General features: G+C 36.6%; 1 protein-coding gene across 4 annotated transcripts in view; it reads left to right on the top strand.

The window, feature by feature from the left end:
• FILIP1 (filamin A interacting protein 1) overlaps positions 1–15,889 on the top strand; it is a 235,154-nt gene that overhangs the window by 112,972 nt on the left and 106,293 nt on the right. For all 4 annotated transcript variants that reach the window (XM_047732373.1, XM_047732372.1, XM_047732375.1 and 1 more), the window contains one exon: positions 10,090–10,371. In XM_047732373.1, coding sequence (XP_047588329.1) covers positions 10,090–10,371 — 282 coding nt within the window. The remainder of the gene's footprint in view (positions 1–10,089; positions 10,372–15,889) is intronic.

The raw sequence follows: 15,889 nt of genomic DNA, 5'->3' as shown, positions 1-15,889 counted from the left end.
GTGGAACAGGTGTTATTATCCTCATTGTACAGATGGGAAAGCTACCAGTTGGAGAGGTTAAGTAACTTGTCCAGGGTTACAGACTAAGTGAATGTGGGGTTAACAGTGGGGGCATGGCTTTCTTGAGGACTTAGGGTTAATGGCAAACATCTCCAGGAGGTTTTAGCATGTTAGGAAAATTAATGCTAAGGATGTATGTGATCATGGGACACCTTAGGTCCATTGTAGGGTTGGGGGTATGCTGAGGTAGCGTGGTTGGACAGTGGAGAAAAAAGAAGTGGTTTGGGGCCATTATGTGTTTGAAAAAAATATTCCAAAAGGAATTTTCTTATGTACTTCCTGCCCACATACTGTTTGAAACTTTTGTGTTATGGTAGCATGACATTTTAGATAAATTCCTGATGTGTCTTAATTAACTAATTACAAAGTTCTACTTACTCTTTTTTTTTAAGATTTTTATTTATTTATTTGACAGAGAGAGATCACAAGTACACAGAGAGGCAAGCAGAGAGAGAGAGGGGGAAGCAGGCTCCCTGCTGAGCAGAGAGCCCAATGCAGGGCTCTATCCCAGGACCCTGAGATCATGACCCGTGCCGAAGGCAGAGGCTCAACCCACCGAGCCACCCAGGTGCCCCTCTACTTGCTCTTTTTGCCATGCTTTGCATTCACATAACAACTAAGTTCATGAAGATTGATTGATTGGTATAGAACACAGCCTCTTCATACAGTATCAGACTGATAAGAGTCTTTAAACATTGGATAAATATCTATGACAATTACAAAGCTTCTCTTGCATTCATAGAATTTTTGCATTTTTCCTTGCTTGGTGTATAAAGTGTATGTGCTCTGTTTTCAATTTAGGCTTCCTATGCTCTGATCTAACCCAGGACAAGAGGTGTTCAGGGATAATTAGAAAAGACAGAAGTCAGGAAGAGTTAAAAACAGACACAACCCATGACTCCCTCCATTATAACTGACTTTAGGTTGCTCTTTTATGTTAAGAAATGGTCTAGAGATTGAAAAGAAAAGACTTTTAAAGGACAACTGAATACAATTGATGTATCTGTAGGCACTTAGAACACATGAAGTCATCGGCGCCACACAGATGGAGTGATCCATGTAGTTCATCTTCTCCCTTGGTAGCATGAAGCAAGGATATCCAAACCATAGCATGTCTTTCTTCTCATTAACCCATATTGTTGACACTGACCAGCAGTTGTGATCTGCCTTTGCATTTCTTGAAAATGCAACAAAATTATTTAAGAATATTTGCTACAGAAAGACATTTTTTTTTCTAACAGAAAATGTATACAGTTAGCTTAATAAAGCAATCAGCTACTGAGTGAACTGGAATTTTTCTTAATTTGCCTGATTTAAAAAGTCTTTTCAATTCATATCCGGTCATAAAACAATTGTCATGTTTCTGTAGTCTTAGTTACTTTTTCAATTCAAAAAAATTAGAAGTCAACAGGTGTGCCTGGGTGGCTCAGTGGGTTAAAGCCTCTGCCTTCAGCTCAGGTCATGATCCCAGGGTCCTGGGATCGGCCCCTGTCAGGCTCTCTGCTCAGCAGGGAGCATGCTTCCCTTCCTCTCTCTCTCTCTCTCTGCCTACCTCTCTGCCTGCTTGTGATCTCTGTCTGTCAAATGAATAAATAAAATCTTAAAAAATTAGAAGTCAGTGTTCCTCTTCAGCTTTGTTGAAAATCTCAAACACGGAGAAGTAGAAAGGCAACATAAGGGGAGAGATAGAAGTAGAGGGTGTGGTCTTAGAAGAAGAAGGTTTCACACAAGCAGAAATTAGAGATAACTACCTGCTGGAACAGTAGGATTCTGAATTAATTATTATCATTGGAGGTTCTTTGGTGGATGCTATCCCCTAAAACTAAACTTATTTCGGTCCCATAAAAGGGTTGCTGTGGGTTCATTTGTGTTGCAGTAGTTCTGATATGGTGGGGAAAGCTCCCATTCAGATTTCTCCTTGCACATGGAGAATCCAAACAGGCTTGCATCCTAGCTCAGGCTTTCCCAGGCACTGGCCACATTATTTTGGGCAAATGTCTAAATCTCTCTAAACCTCATGTCCTTATCTTTATAAGAGGAGGAATCGTAACACTTGTTTTATGGATTGATATCAGGATTTCATGAAATGATGCTTAATCCAATGTCAAGAGCACAATGAGCTCTTTAGTAAATGTCAGCTATTATTACTATGAATAGAGGTAATATCTAAGAATAATTCATCAGATATAGACTGCTGAGTTAGAGTCCAAGATATTTGTTGTTCTGGCTATAGATAGGAGTTTATTAGGGGAAGGGAAATGACTGATTCTTCTACAATTCTGGATCTGGATCTTTTCAGGAGTGGTGAGGTACAAAAAGGAATTCTGGGTCCAACTAAGCAGGAATCTGGTAATTTTCCTCAGATGTTCTCTTTGTCACATGATAAAACCAAGGTTAAACAATTTTGATTAAACTAAATGGTAACATTTTTTGGAGGCCAGGTACTGCTAGAATGTCTGAAAGAACTGTAGTGCCCAGGCAGAAAGGATATAAGTAAAATTAACCAGAAAGCTAAAGAGTTGTCTTAATCACTTAAATTTTAGGCATCACTCTTTCTTTGTAATCAATGACTATATATTATATACTGTGTCTAGTAGTATAGTGACATCAGAATCACAATAATAAAGTATTATAAATATAAAAATAATTAAAATGTATTTGAGGTTTAAAAAATGAGTCATTAAAGTTGAAAATGCCAGAAAAAAAATGTTATGTCATTATGTCATTGTTTCTTTATAAAACAGTATATTTCTAGATAGTTAAACATTTTTCTCTTTTATACAATTGACAGTGGCCTTATTTCTATGAAAGAAGTAAAAAGAACAATAACAAACCCCAAACCCTGTTATAAATGCTAGAAGTGCGTATAAAGAGGTAAACTGACAGTTGCTAAGAGAGGTCACCCTATGTTACAGTCAAAATTTTAAAACCTTCAAATTGTACATTCATTTAGACTCAGGTATCCTATTTTTTTTAATAATTTTTTTTTTCAGATATCCTATTTTAAAAGACTTCTTATTTCATGGTAGTTCCCTGATCTATTCTTTCATTATTTTTTTTCTAGAAACTTTTTCCAGGTCTGCTTTTATCTTCCTTGAAGAACATGAGCAGAACTTTATAAAACATTTCACCATGGTTTTGGGCTAGGGTAGAATAATATTTTTCTATTTTGCCACAGTTATAATACTTTTCTTAAACTTTTGATTGCAGCATCTCTGCAATGACTCCAAGAGAATCCCCTTTCTTGAATTCTAACATTTGGGAAATTATTTATAAGAATTTTCAGTTGGTCTGGATAGATCTGTCCTAGTAGAATATTATTTTGAAGATTTTATGAATGTGGATAATAAGCAGTGAAAAATCACTTAACATGGCTTGTTTCATAAATAGGATGAAGAAAGTGAAAGAAAATTATAAAGAAAATTTAAGAGTAAACCTAGGAACACTTATGAACAGTCTGTGCCTTTAGAATGAAATGATAATCCCGTGAGAAATGTTTGAACATTTTATGAGTTGGGGTCTTTATAATTAGACTTCACCAAGTAAATAAGATATGCAGAGGGAATAGCCTGACATTGATAAAGAATAAACTATTTGATTCTTTTACATTCTGAAATTCACATAAAACTAGAACAGATGTTTTCTTTTGTCTTTAGTTTTGGGTGCTTTGGGTATTGTCATTTAAGTCCAACAGAAAGAACCAGGACAGTTCCAGGCTAATATTCTGGAAGCCTCACTTGCAGCAGACCTTCTGCCAGACCACACTATAAAAAGAAGGCTTTTCTGTAATCATGTGCTTTCCTTTTTACTATGTACTATAATTTTTCCTTATAATTCTATAAATCATTTAAAAAGAGAAATTATATAAATAAAACTATTGTGACATCTCACCCCATGCCCTAGGTAGGTTCTTGGAAAAGTATATAGATAAAATGAAACCAGAAGCAGAGGCTGGATACTTGAGAAACATAGGAAATATTCCAAAACCTAATTTATGCAGAAAATGTTTCTGTTGGTGGTAGGGATGGGGAGTCTTGTGGCCAATATTGAATCATAACATGAAAAGATAAATCTGAAAGGAGGCGAGAGTAAGAGTGAGAAAAGGGAAGGGGGAAATTCAGAATTAAGATTTGCAAGGAGCTAATGAAGGTGGGCACTAGAATGAGTATTTCATTGCTGTAGAATTTTTTCTTTGTCCTTTTCCTTTTCCTTGTTCAAATGCTCTAGAAATACTTGTTCGTTCAGCGTAAATGGCTCAAAGTCTTTATAAACATTTTCTGATTCCTAGAATTTTATTCATCTGATGGTATGCTCTGGTGATTGCCCAATATATGCGGTGGGGTGGGGGAAGGGAGGGAGGGCCGGAAGAGGAGGGATGGCCATAGATAAAAGAGGGAGGTTTGGAATAACATTTCATATTTCTTTTCTTCACACCCTAGTCAGCAAATTCCATGCAAACTATTGCTGACTAATTACAATGAGCGGAAGTGTAAGTTTATTTCTTGAACTATGTTAGGATTATTTACTTATTAAAAAGAGGAATTTGTGCCCCAAATAACAATGATTCAAAAAAAAAAGGTGGGATGATTACAAATCTGATGTGAATTTTCAATTTGTCTTTTTCTTGAAAAGAACTTTCTTCAAAGGGTATATGCTGGAGAGCAAGGATATTTTTGGCTTCTTTCAGAAATTTTGTTATCTACATCTCCCAACACTGCAGCCATGTAATCAACTATTAAGAAGCCTACAGAGTACCAGATGCCTTTTTTGTTACCTGCCTGATACTCCTGTAAACACAATGGACGGGATTTGGCCAACTCTGATTAAATGTGTACTATTGTTCGACTCCGGGACTTTTAACACAGATGGTCCCTGTTCAGACTTCACATCCTGTTTTCATAACCTGTATCCTTAATGTTTAGCCATGTTGCTTCTTGGGATGATTTAAAAATGATTCATCATTTTACAAGTTCTGCAGCAGGTTAATGATTTTGGCAAAAGGATTTTGCTTAGCAACCTAATTTTAATTGCTGTGTGAGTTTTGCATGAGTGTCTGTGGAGGTAGATGAACGGATTTCTCCAATTCTGTAGTATGAAGTGAAAAACATTAAGTAAGCATTTGTAAACTTTTCTGAATCATCTGATTTATAGAATATTCCCCTACCCCTTCCAATTTGCATGTGTTTAAGAACCTAGAGGAAAGCCATATTGTGAGTAGGTATTTGGAATCAGACCTGGGTTCAAATCCTAGCTCTTCTATATACTAGGAGTAGTTGTGTGATCCAGGAAAAAGACATTTAATGTCTTTCAACCTCAGTTGCCATATCTGTAAAATTGAGAATAATAGCACCTACCTCATAGGGTTAATGTGAATATTAATTTAAATGAGATACTATATGTAAAATGCTTAGCACACTGTGTAACACTTAAGACACAGTATGTGATGCAGCCACTCTGGAAAACAGTATGGAGGGTCCTCAGAAAGTTAAAAATAGAACTATTCTATGACCCAGCAATTACACTACTAGGTATTTATACAAAGGATATAAACATAGTGATTCAAAGGGGCACATGCACCCTAATGTTTATAACAACAATGTCCACAATAGCCAAACTATGGAAAGAGCCCAGATGTCCATTGGCAGATTAATAGATAAAGAAGATGTGGTAAGATATACAATGGAGTATTACTCAGCCATCAAAAATAATGAAATCTTACCATTTGCAATGACATGGGTGGAACTAGCAGGTATTATGCTAAGCGAAATAAGTTAGTCAGAGAAAGACAAATACCGTATGAATTTATTCATATGTGGAATTTAAGAAACAAAATAGGTGAACGTAGGAGAGGGGCAGAAAAAATAAAATAACATGAAATCAGAGAGGGAGGCAAAACATAAGAGACTCTTAAGTATAGGAAACAAACTGAGGGTTGCTGGAGGGGAAGTGGGTGGAGGGATGGAATAATTGGGTGATGGGCATTAAGGAGGGCACTTAATGGAGTGAGCACTGGATGTTGTATACAACTGATGGATCACTAAGTTATACCTCTGAAATTAATAATGTATGTTAATTAAATTGAATTTAAATAAAAATTTAAGAAAAAAAGAAACTCTTGAGAGAGCTATTAGAATAAGGAAGTATGGCTGTCATTAAATGTGATGCATGAAAGTCATTATTGTCTTGATATTTTCTTCCTTCAAAATAAAGTAGTGTAAAGTGGACATTATTGGAGTGCCCAGCTGGCAGTTGCAGGAGCATGTAACTCTTGATCTTGGGGTTGAAAATTTGAGTTCCACGTTGGGTGTAGAGATTACTAAAAAAAAAAAACCTTATAAATAAATAAACAAACAAATAAATAAATAATGTGAGCATTACTGATGACACACTTGATTACACTATTGAGAAGTATGTCTTTCACTTTCAGGTGTCTACTTCCTTCCAAAAACATTTCTTGGGTAGTTTGTGATCTCTGAGTACTTTTACATTGCTAAGGTAGAAAAGGAGCTGATTGCTGACTTTGTTGTGGAGATAAAGCTGGTAGACCCTATTTAGATCACCAAGAAAGTACTAAAAACAATGCACACATGTCAAAGGAAAAGTAATTAATGTGAAATTTCAGTGTCACAGAGGAAAAATATTTGCTAAGACAGAATTAACATTACGGTCTAGCCCTTGAGATGTTTTTATCAGTCAAAGTGAAATAACATGGAAGAAAATAGGGAACTCAAGCTTTTGAGCTGATTAGTGACATAAAATAATTAGATAATTCTAAAATATGCTTTTTCTGTGAAAGTGACTAATTCTGTAATCAGTTAATTCTATAATCAATACTAATAACTAATATAATTCCATTAATTCCATAAAAGCTATTAATACTACAATAAAATTTACCTAAAAATGAATCAGACTGAATGTTTTAGAAAGTACTAACTATAAAAAGAGTTGCACTAAGTAAATGTCACTTTCTGTATGTTTGTAAATACGGTTGAGTAAATGCATATAACATTGCTAGTTAGGCATTTTCCTAATGTAGGAATACCCAAATGCTGTAGATCCTATAAAAGATATAAGAAGTCCAGGGAAATATGACACAAACACATGCTACACTCAAATACAAACATTGTATATGATTAAAGCCATGTATGACTAAGTTTAAAACATTACCACCTTACTATTGTCTGGAATTTTTATTAATGCATGGTCTAAATTGAAGTTGTCAAATCAGTATTTGATGCACCATCCCAAAGAGCCTTAAGATCTTATGAGAAAATTATTTCAGATAAAAAGGCATGGAATTGTAGGGAGCCACAATTCAGTTTGGGAAGCCCATGTGTCTTACTTATAATGTGTAAAATTCAAGAGTTATATTTGAAATTGTGGAAAAAGTTTTCCTTCTACCTTTCTAGGTTCTTGGCTGAGACACACCTGTAACAAAAAGACAAATTAACAGGAGAAAAACAAACAGAAGTTTAATAACATGTATACCTCCTCTGTACATGAGAGAGGAATTCTCAGAAATGGCTCAAGCCATCACCTTAATATCATCTTCAGTTAAAGACAAAAGAAGATGTCGGAGATAGGGAGTCAGTTGGGGGAGGTTACCAAGAAAAGCACAGTAAGAGTAAAGTGTTGTGCAGATTTAAGACTGAAGTCCTTACCTTCTCTGTGCTGAGAAGAGTTTCCAGAAATTTAGTCATTCTTTTCTTCCTGGTACAGAGAGGGAGACACCCTTACAAATGGAGATTTCCCATATAAGTTTAATGTTTCATACCAAAGGGAAATTTCTACTCAGTTTTCAGAACTTCACCTATGTCTACTATTTCTTAAATAATCAATATGCCAAAAAGGTATATTTTACTCCCCTTCAAAACTTTCTATTCACTTTTTTTTGGACTGGGGTCTTAAGTCAGCCCTCTCTGCCCAAAAATAAACTGTGATAAACTGTAGTAGATCTGCTCTGAAGTGCTCTGACTTCTGTTACAAAGACACATCTATTCTTTCTTCACCAAGGAAGTACAAAAGATGCTCTAAAATTTCAAGAACTAATCTCTACGTGATCCAGAAAATAGGGTGCCAGTCTTAAGGACCACTTCTTCAGTTTATATTGTTCAAAATTAGGGTGCTGAAGAAAGTTCACACACTGACAAAAGGGCCCATTTGGTTATAAGAGTTCAGTTCAAAAAAGGAGCATGAATGTAGATTTAAAGATTTGTTGGAAGAATTGAATACGCACTATCTGAAAGGAAACATCACACTGTATTTATTTTTCTATTATAAACCTAGTGTTTTGAAAAGTTTTCCTTGGTTTCTTAAGTATGGTTGAGTTCATAAAGGAAATTTACTTTCAGAAAACAAGTCTCTGTATTTTATCTGGAATGAGTAATGAAAATCTTGCTGCTTAGCTGTTCAGAGGAAGGACTATTTATACTGTGAGTTTTAAATAAGCCCATGTGCTAAGCTACTATATTTAAGAGTTTAGGCAAATTTTGTAGTACAGCCCCCAGGGTATTAGAGCTCTCTTTCTTACACTTTGAGTCCTAGGCTTTGAGTTCAGTTTGTTTGTTAGTAACATACCTGTTGGTCAAGTTCTTCTGCTGAGAGACTGACAGAGAATCTATAAAGCATTCATGATGGAAAGACCAAAATGTGCTCCACATGGGACAAGTCACCCGCTGCTTTGTCTTTTTCTTTATTTTACCTCAAGATATGTAAAAAATTTTTGATTTTGAAATTCATCTGTTTTCCCCAATTCTTTGTGCTCTTATTCTTATTACTGTAAGTGACTGACATAAAACAAAACAAAACAAAACAACCCCCTGGTCCCGATTTTGAAAAAGAGGTTATGGAAAAACAAAAATCCCACATTACTAAAAACAACAACACCCTCTTCCTTTTGAGTTTGCCTATTCCTCTCTCCATTTGAAGCCCCCTCCACCCTATGTGGATTTTTCTGTACGTTGTGACTTCCAACTTGTTCCTGGCAGTGTTCAATGTTTGAATTTTCTTTTCTTTTCTGTTTTTTAATGTTTTATTTATTTATTTTAGAGAGAGAGTATGCACAAGCGAGGAGAAAAGGAGAGGGAGAGGGAGAGAATCTCAAAGTAGACTCTGCATTGAGCATGGAGCCCAACATGGGGCTCAACCTCATGACCCTTAGATCATGACCTAAGCCAAAACCAAGTCAGATGCTTAGCCAACTGAGTCACCCAGGTGCCTCAGATGTTTGAATTTTCTGATAAATTTAATTTAGAATCATTTTTTAAAATAAATTTTTTATTTTACAACAGCTTTCAATTCATAGAATTATTGCAAACATAATACCAAGGGTTCCAGTATATAGCACACCCAATTTCTTCTGTAGTTAATATCTTACATTAGTATGGTACATTTGTTATAATTTATTAACCAATGTTGATACATTATTATTGGTTAAAGTCCATGTTTTATTCATATTTCCTTAGTTTTTCTTTGTAATGTCTTTTTTTTTCTGTTCCAGAATCCCACCTAGGATGCCATACTGCATTTAGTTGTTATGTGTCCTTAGGTTTCTCTTGGCTCTGATGATTTTTCAGATATTCTGTGTTTTTGATGACCTTGATAGCTTTAAGATTACTGGTCAGCAATTTTGTAGACTGTCTGTCAACTGGGGTCTGTCTGAAGTTTTTCTCATGATTAGACTTGGGTAATGTTTGGGGGAGAGAGGCCACAAAGGTAAAGTACCATATTTATCCCATCATATCAAAGATACACAACCATCAACACAACTTAGAATTTTTGGTGTTGAACTTAATCATTTGGCTTGAGGTGTTTATCAGATCAGAATCACATTTTCACTTTTTCCTGAAGACCATCAAAGCATTTTCCTGCAGATTTTAATGACTTTCATTAAAGCTATAAGGAAACTAACTGGGACTGATTTTTGGTATTTCTTTATTAGTGATGCTGTGAAGCTGGTAAAAGTTTCTAAGCAGTTAGATGAATAATTTCAGTGGTAGTAACATCTTATCTTTTTTTCATGTATTGTAGGTGGGAATGAGATCCCGAAACCAGGGTGGTGAAAATTCATCCAATGGGCATATTTCCTGCCCCAAGTCCTCTATCATCAGCAATGTTGATGATAAAAGTCTCTCAGAAGATGCAAAAAAGAAGAACAAATCAAATAGAAAAGAGGATGATGTCATGGCCTCCGGAACTGTCAAACGACACCTAAAGCCATCTGGAGAAAGTGAACGAAAAAATAAGAAATCTTTGGAGTTATCCAAAGAAGACCTTATACAGCTGCTCAGTATAATGGAGGGAGAGTTGCAGGTAGGGTCAAATTTTATCAACTATTTGTCTCTAGTTCCTAAGCTATAAAATGAGTGACTATGAATCTGTCTCCCTCACCGGATTGTGAACTTCATAGGGAAAGGGGCTATGTTTTTTGTATTAATTTCTAAATCCCTGCCACAAGTTTATACCGAATTATTTGTTGAATGAGTAGAAGAATAAACAATAGATGCTGATTCCAACTTCGAGCTTCTCTAGAAGCAAAAAATTTCTTCATGATATGATTTTGGCAATAATTTAACCCAGGTTCCTGTGCTTAGTAACCAGAGAGGTTACCTAATTTAGCCATAGGCCGTAGGCTAAATTAGGTTGAAAGCCGTAGAAAAGTCATGATTATTAGAGCACAGGGTTTAGATCAATGGTTACTTTGCTTTTTCTAGAAGATAGATTAAAAGGGAGATAAAGAGATAGAGAAACAAAGAAAAGGAAAGATACATAAAGCTTTGTTTAGACCAGCCTTACTCTTTTTTCATTTTTTCTTAACTTTCAGCTTTAAATTTCTATGGCATCACAGGAGTTGAGAACACAAATAAGCAGAGCATTGTATTGTGAAGATATAGTATTTTCAAAAAGCATTTTCAAGTCTATTATTTCATTTGATATCAACAAAAATGTGGGTGTTATTATTTATATTTTATAAGGAAGAAACTGGGGCTCAAAAGGGTTAAGGGTTTCTCCAGATCTCATCTTAGGCCTCCTGATTCTTGGTCGTGTACTTTTTCTACTGCTATTCTTACCACCTTTCTGTAGCTCCCACAAACCACGCCCCCCATTAAGCATATGTTTTTAGGGATCCAAGAGGGAGTTGGGACTCTTTTGAGTCTCTGAGTTCTGGACAATCGTGTTTCTGAAAATGGGGGAAAAATAACTTTTTTTTTTTTTTTTTTTTTGGAGGAGAGTATTAGTTAAGAATGAAGTTGATGTTTTCCTTATTGTTTTTATTAGGCTCTTAGCTTGCATGAGCCTCAAGGGGAATGCTAAAATTGTGTGAGATGAAACTTTTGGTAGTGTTATCATCAATTATTTGCAATCTACCCTAAACTAGGGTGGGGTAGCCTCATCTGTTCCTGTTCTCATCTGTGTGTGCCTACAGATAAGGAAATCCCTGGAGAAAAGAGAAATCAAAAACATAAAAATATCAAATTTTGAACAAATAAACATGATTGGGCTTACCATTTATGGGCTGAGAAAAATCACATTTGCATTTCACAGCAAAAGATGAAATTTACCAGAGTATCACCATTACTAGAAATAGCTTCACCACTCCCGGAAAGGTGGTTAATGTTTTGTCTATTAACATTTATTGTGTAAGGAGGCAGAATATATTACTATAACTTTTTAAGCTGCTGTCAGTTGACAGATTTTAACCTGAGTGGAAGGTACAGCAGTTATTGTGGAAGTTTTCTCAAAGTAAGACCATCAGTTCCCTTCTCTCCAAGCACAGTGGCTTGTGTGAAGCCTGTGGCTCTTCCAGATTTTAATTTCTGCAGAAGACTGTTATATAATGGTGAACTCTGGAAGATATTTAAGATTCATGTGATTTTTATACTCATGGTGTTACAGATACAGTTTCAGAGCCAAGGCATGCAAAATATAAGGCCACATACCCAGAACATTAGGTAAATTAGCCAGAAGGTGCCAAAGAAATGCATTTTGCTCTCCATTAAACTTTATAAATACTTGATACCTTACCTTACACAATAGATATATTCCTGAGCAGCAGTAAATAAGTAAAAACTGTAAGATATTTGTGGAGGAGGCAGTGGAGGAAAAGAGAAATGAAGGACCTGGTATTTTAAGAAATTTCATGGTGAATTCATATGCAAAGCAAATCATCCATCTACCCATTTATTTCTATGGACCCACATAAGTGTATGTTCTTACACATGCAGATTGTGTCATATTAGGTCTGTTTAAAGTGAGAGTGTTCCTGTATTTAGAGCCGTAGATCTATGTTCTGTTCGCAGAAACCTGTCCTTTCTTAGCATTCTCACGTGAGAGGGCGTGTGTTGTAGCTAAGCATGGGAGGGAGTTGGCATTAGCAAATTTGAGTGGGCTGGTGAAAATGTGGCAGCTGTGTGCCAGGTTTGCCAGACTAGAGATAGGGAAAAAAAATTCTATGTAAAGATCTAGAGCTGTGAAGAGAGGCAAGGCTGTGCCTTGAGAGGTAAGGCTTGTACGCCATTTGGCTTGACGTTTATGAACATTTAGTGAGTTGTCCCCCAGACCTTCAAAGACCACTGATTAATTACCTCCCTTTATAGGATGGCTGTATGTGACTCAAATACCCTTTACTCTGTTCCAAGGTTATATAAAATATTGGGGCTGACAAGCCTCTTAGAGGTGTCTTATCTACCTCCTTTTTATTACCAATGTGAAACTGACACTCTGATAAATTATGGGACTTTTCCAAGGTTGCACAGCAGTTTAGTTAACATTTGCTCTAGATCCAAATTCCCTCTCAGTTCAGTGTCCCTCCTATTATAGTATTTACACTTGGGGATGTTCAAGGGTAAGATCCAGGACCTTTGTATTTATTCTTCATCTTGAGAATTTCTTTCAAGTAGATCCCTAGTGTGAAATTCAGGGCCAAAACCATTTTTTAGGTTAGAGAAATTGAGGAAAGTTTCACATCCAGGCAGTAGAAATATATGATCTGAGCCTTGAAGTTTGGTGTGATCTGAATAGTGAGAAACATGGTGGAGGGCAGGGGTGCCCCATGGCCATAGGCTGGGCCCTGCCCACCTTTGGGGAGCTTCATATTCACCACCCTATGAGGGTTGTGCCCTGGAGTTGTGCAGCAGCTTGGCCTTGGGGAGACTGGAACTACTGGTTAAAAGAAGTAGGGTGACACAAAGAAAAAAGGGCTTGTCATATTGGGGAGATAGACCAAGATCAAGTCTCCCTGTAGGAGATGTACCCTGGAAGTGACTTGGGGGAAAAAGAGGAGATGAGAATTCACTCAGGCTTTCCATGTCAATTTTCCTTTTCTCAGACTTGTTTTTGATTTCTCTTATTCTCTTCACCACCATATCCAGGGTTTTGGACATTGTAAACAGTCATGTGTGTTTTCTGGTACCAGTGGCCTGCCTGCCCCCTTGGAATCTATTGTGTGATCTACAGGAATTTGTTGAGCTCACATTAGAACAGTGTGACCTTTTTTTTTTTTAAATTTATTTTTTAAATTTCTTTTCAGTGTTCCAGAATTCATTGTTTATGTACCACACCCAGTGCTCCATGCAATACGTGCCCTCCATAATACCCACCACCAGGCTCACCCAACCTCCCACCCCCGGCCCCCCCAAACCCTCAGATTGTTTTTCAGAGTCCATAGTCTCTCATGGTTCATCTCCCCCTCTAAGTTCCCCCAACTCCCTTCTCCTGTCCATGTCCTCTGTGTTATTTCTTAAAAACAGCATGACCTTTATTTTTAGCATCGGCTCTTTGCAAAATTTGCAAATTTGCTGTTTTGCTTGCCAGTCCAAGCACCCAGTGAATCTTTTTTTTTTTAAGATTTTATTTATTTATTTGACAGAGACAAAGTGAGAGAGGGAACATAAACAGGGAGAGTGGGAGAGGGAGAAGCAGGCTTCACTTTGAGCAAGGAACCCAACGTGGGGCTCAATCCCAGGACCCTGGGATCATGACATGATCGGAAGGCAGACGCTTAATAACTGAGCCACCCAAGAACACCTGCCCAGAGAACTCTTGTAGTGCAACTTTAGTTGGATATGTATTAGGGATGGAGTTGCCCTTCTCAGGGATTTTTGTATTTTAAGGAGTCTTGTCTAGAACTTGTGGTGTCGTGAACTTTGTCTTGGAGAGGGACATCTTCTAGACCTTTCAAGCCACACCTTAGCTGATGCAAGCCTGTCATTTTAACACAATGGCTGGCCAGCTTTGCTTGTATGGAAATAGCTGAGATGGTTTCCATCATGACTCTTCTGTCATTGATGCTTCCAATAACAAGAACTTTCTAATAAATTGGAACATTTTTTATTCTCTGGCTGAAAAACTGGTTACATATCTCCCAGACTAAACTGAAAATAATGACATAGTATACCCAGACTATCACTTGGGCACCATGATTAATTTTCCCTTGTATTTGTCCAAAAATAGCACTTTAAAGAAGCCAGTTGATTCGGCTGTATTAAAAACGAGAAAAGTTCAAAGGAAATGCTACTCACATCAAAAAGCCATAGCACAGAAAACTTGGCAGAAGGCTATTCTTGTAAAATGATTCAAAAACAGGATACTAATTAATTCTTTTTCTTGATGCAAAAAAAATTAGCTATTTTATATAGTAAATTCACTTGATATATCCACTTGAATACATTTTAGAAAAAACAATCTCTAAAAGTTTTCATCATTTTTCCCTTTGTCCTTATAGTTAGTTCTCTTTCACCTGTGCAAAAAGGCTCAGAGAAATCTAGCTAACACAGCTAGATAATGCACCACCATTCCATTTGGCTTTGGTGTTTGTCAGGCTGGTTTAGAGACAGGATCATCTACATGTTGAAAAATCTACTCTTGTCCCATGTGACTGGGAGAAGATGTTATATTTCAGATATTTATGAAATAGATAACATGGCCCTGTGGATTACTAGAAGTTTCCTCTGTTCTCTCCTTTTGAAGTTCCTAGCCATTATCTTCTCTCTCTTTTTTAAAAAAATATTAATCCATTTATTGGGGAGGAGGGGCAGAGGGAGAGGTAGAGAGTCCCAAGCCAACTCTGCACTTTACCTCTCTACCACTTATTATAGGTAAGCCCTCTACCTGCTCTCCTTTCTTACTAAGAAATTTCATTCATTCTGAGGGCATTAATTAATTAAATCTAAATTGATTTTTATAATATTTAAGAAGCATTACTGTGCTAGAGGTCTGAAGAATGCAAAGATAATGAATAACAATACTCATAGCTAAAATTTGATGAGCTCCTACTATGTATTAAGCATGGTTTTAGATGCTACATACCTCAGCAGTCATAATGAAGAAAGAGCTCCTGACCTTGTGGGATAAATGAGAATATGCAGGAGTGAATATTCTATAGGGTAGTTGCAATGTAAATTATGAGAGCACAGAGGAGGGGAAGATTATGAAAACCTCAGGAGATGAATGAAAGCTTTACTAAAGAATTGGATGATGAATAATTGGTAGGTTTTGGACAAGTAGAAATGAGTAGAGACCAACACAAACAGATTCAAACATAGAGTGGGTGGAAAAGCATAGGTTATATTCATCAGTAAATAGTCTCGCTTCAGGGGAGAAGTATTTGATGGAAATAAAAGTACACCTGAATTTGGTGTACAATATGACATAAGCAAAGACATGTGACTAAAAACAGTCAAAAGGAGTGAGGATCCCAGAAGAGTGGAGTGATGCAGAAGCCAAGGGAGTCATCGCTTCTCGGCCTTTTGGCTAAGATCAAGTGCAGAAGCCAAGGGAGTCAAGATTGAGAGAGATTATGTCAGTCAAATCAGCAGAAAACTTCAGTTGG

This window comes from Lutra lutra, chromosome 6 (assembly GCF_902655055.1).
Source record: "Lutra lutra chromosome 6, mLutLut1.2, whole genome shotgun sequence".
Taxonomy (NCBI): Eukaryota; Metazoa; Chordata; class Mammalia; order Carnivora; family Mustelidae; genus Lutra; species Lutra lutra.
This window is presented reverse-complemented; position numbering and strand designations above follow the sequence as displayed.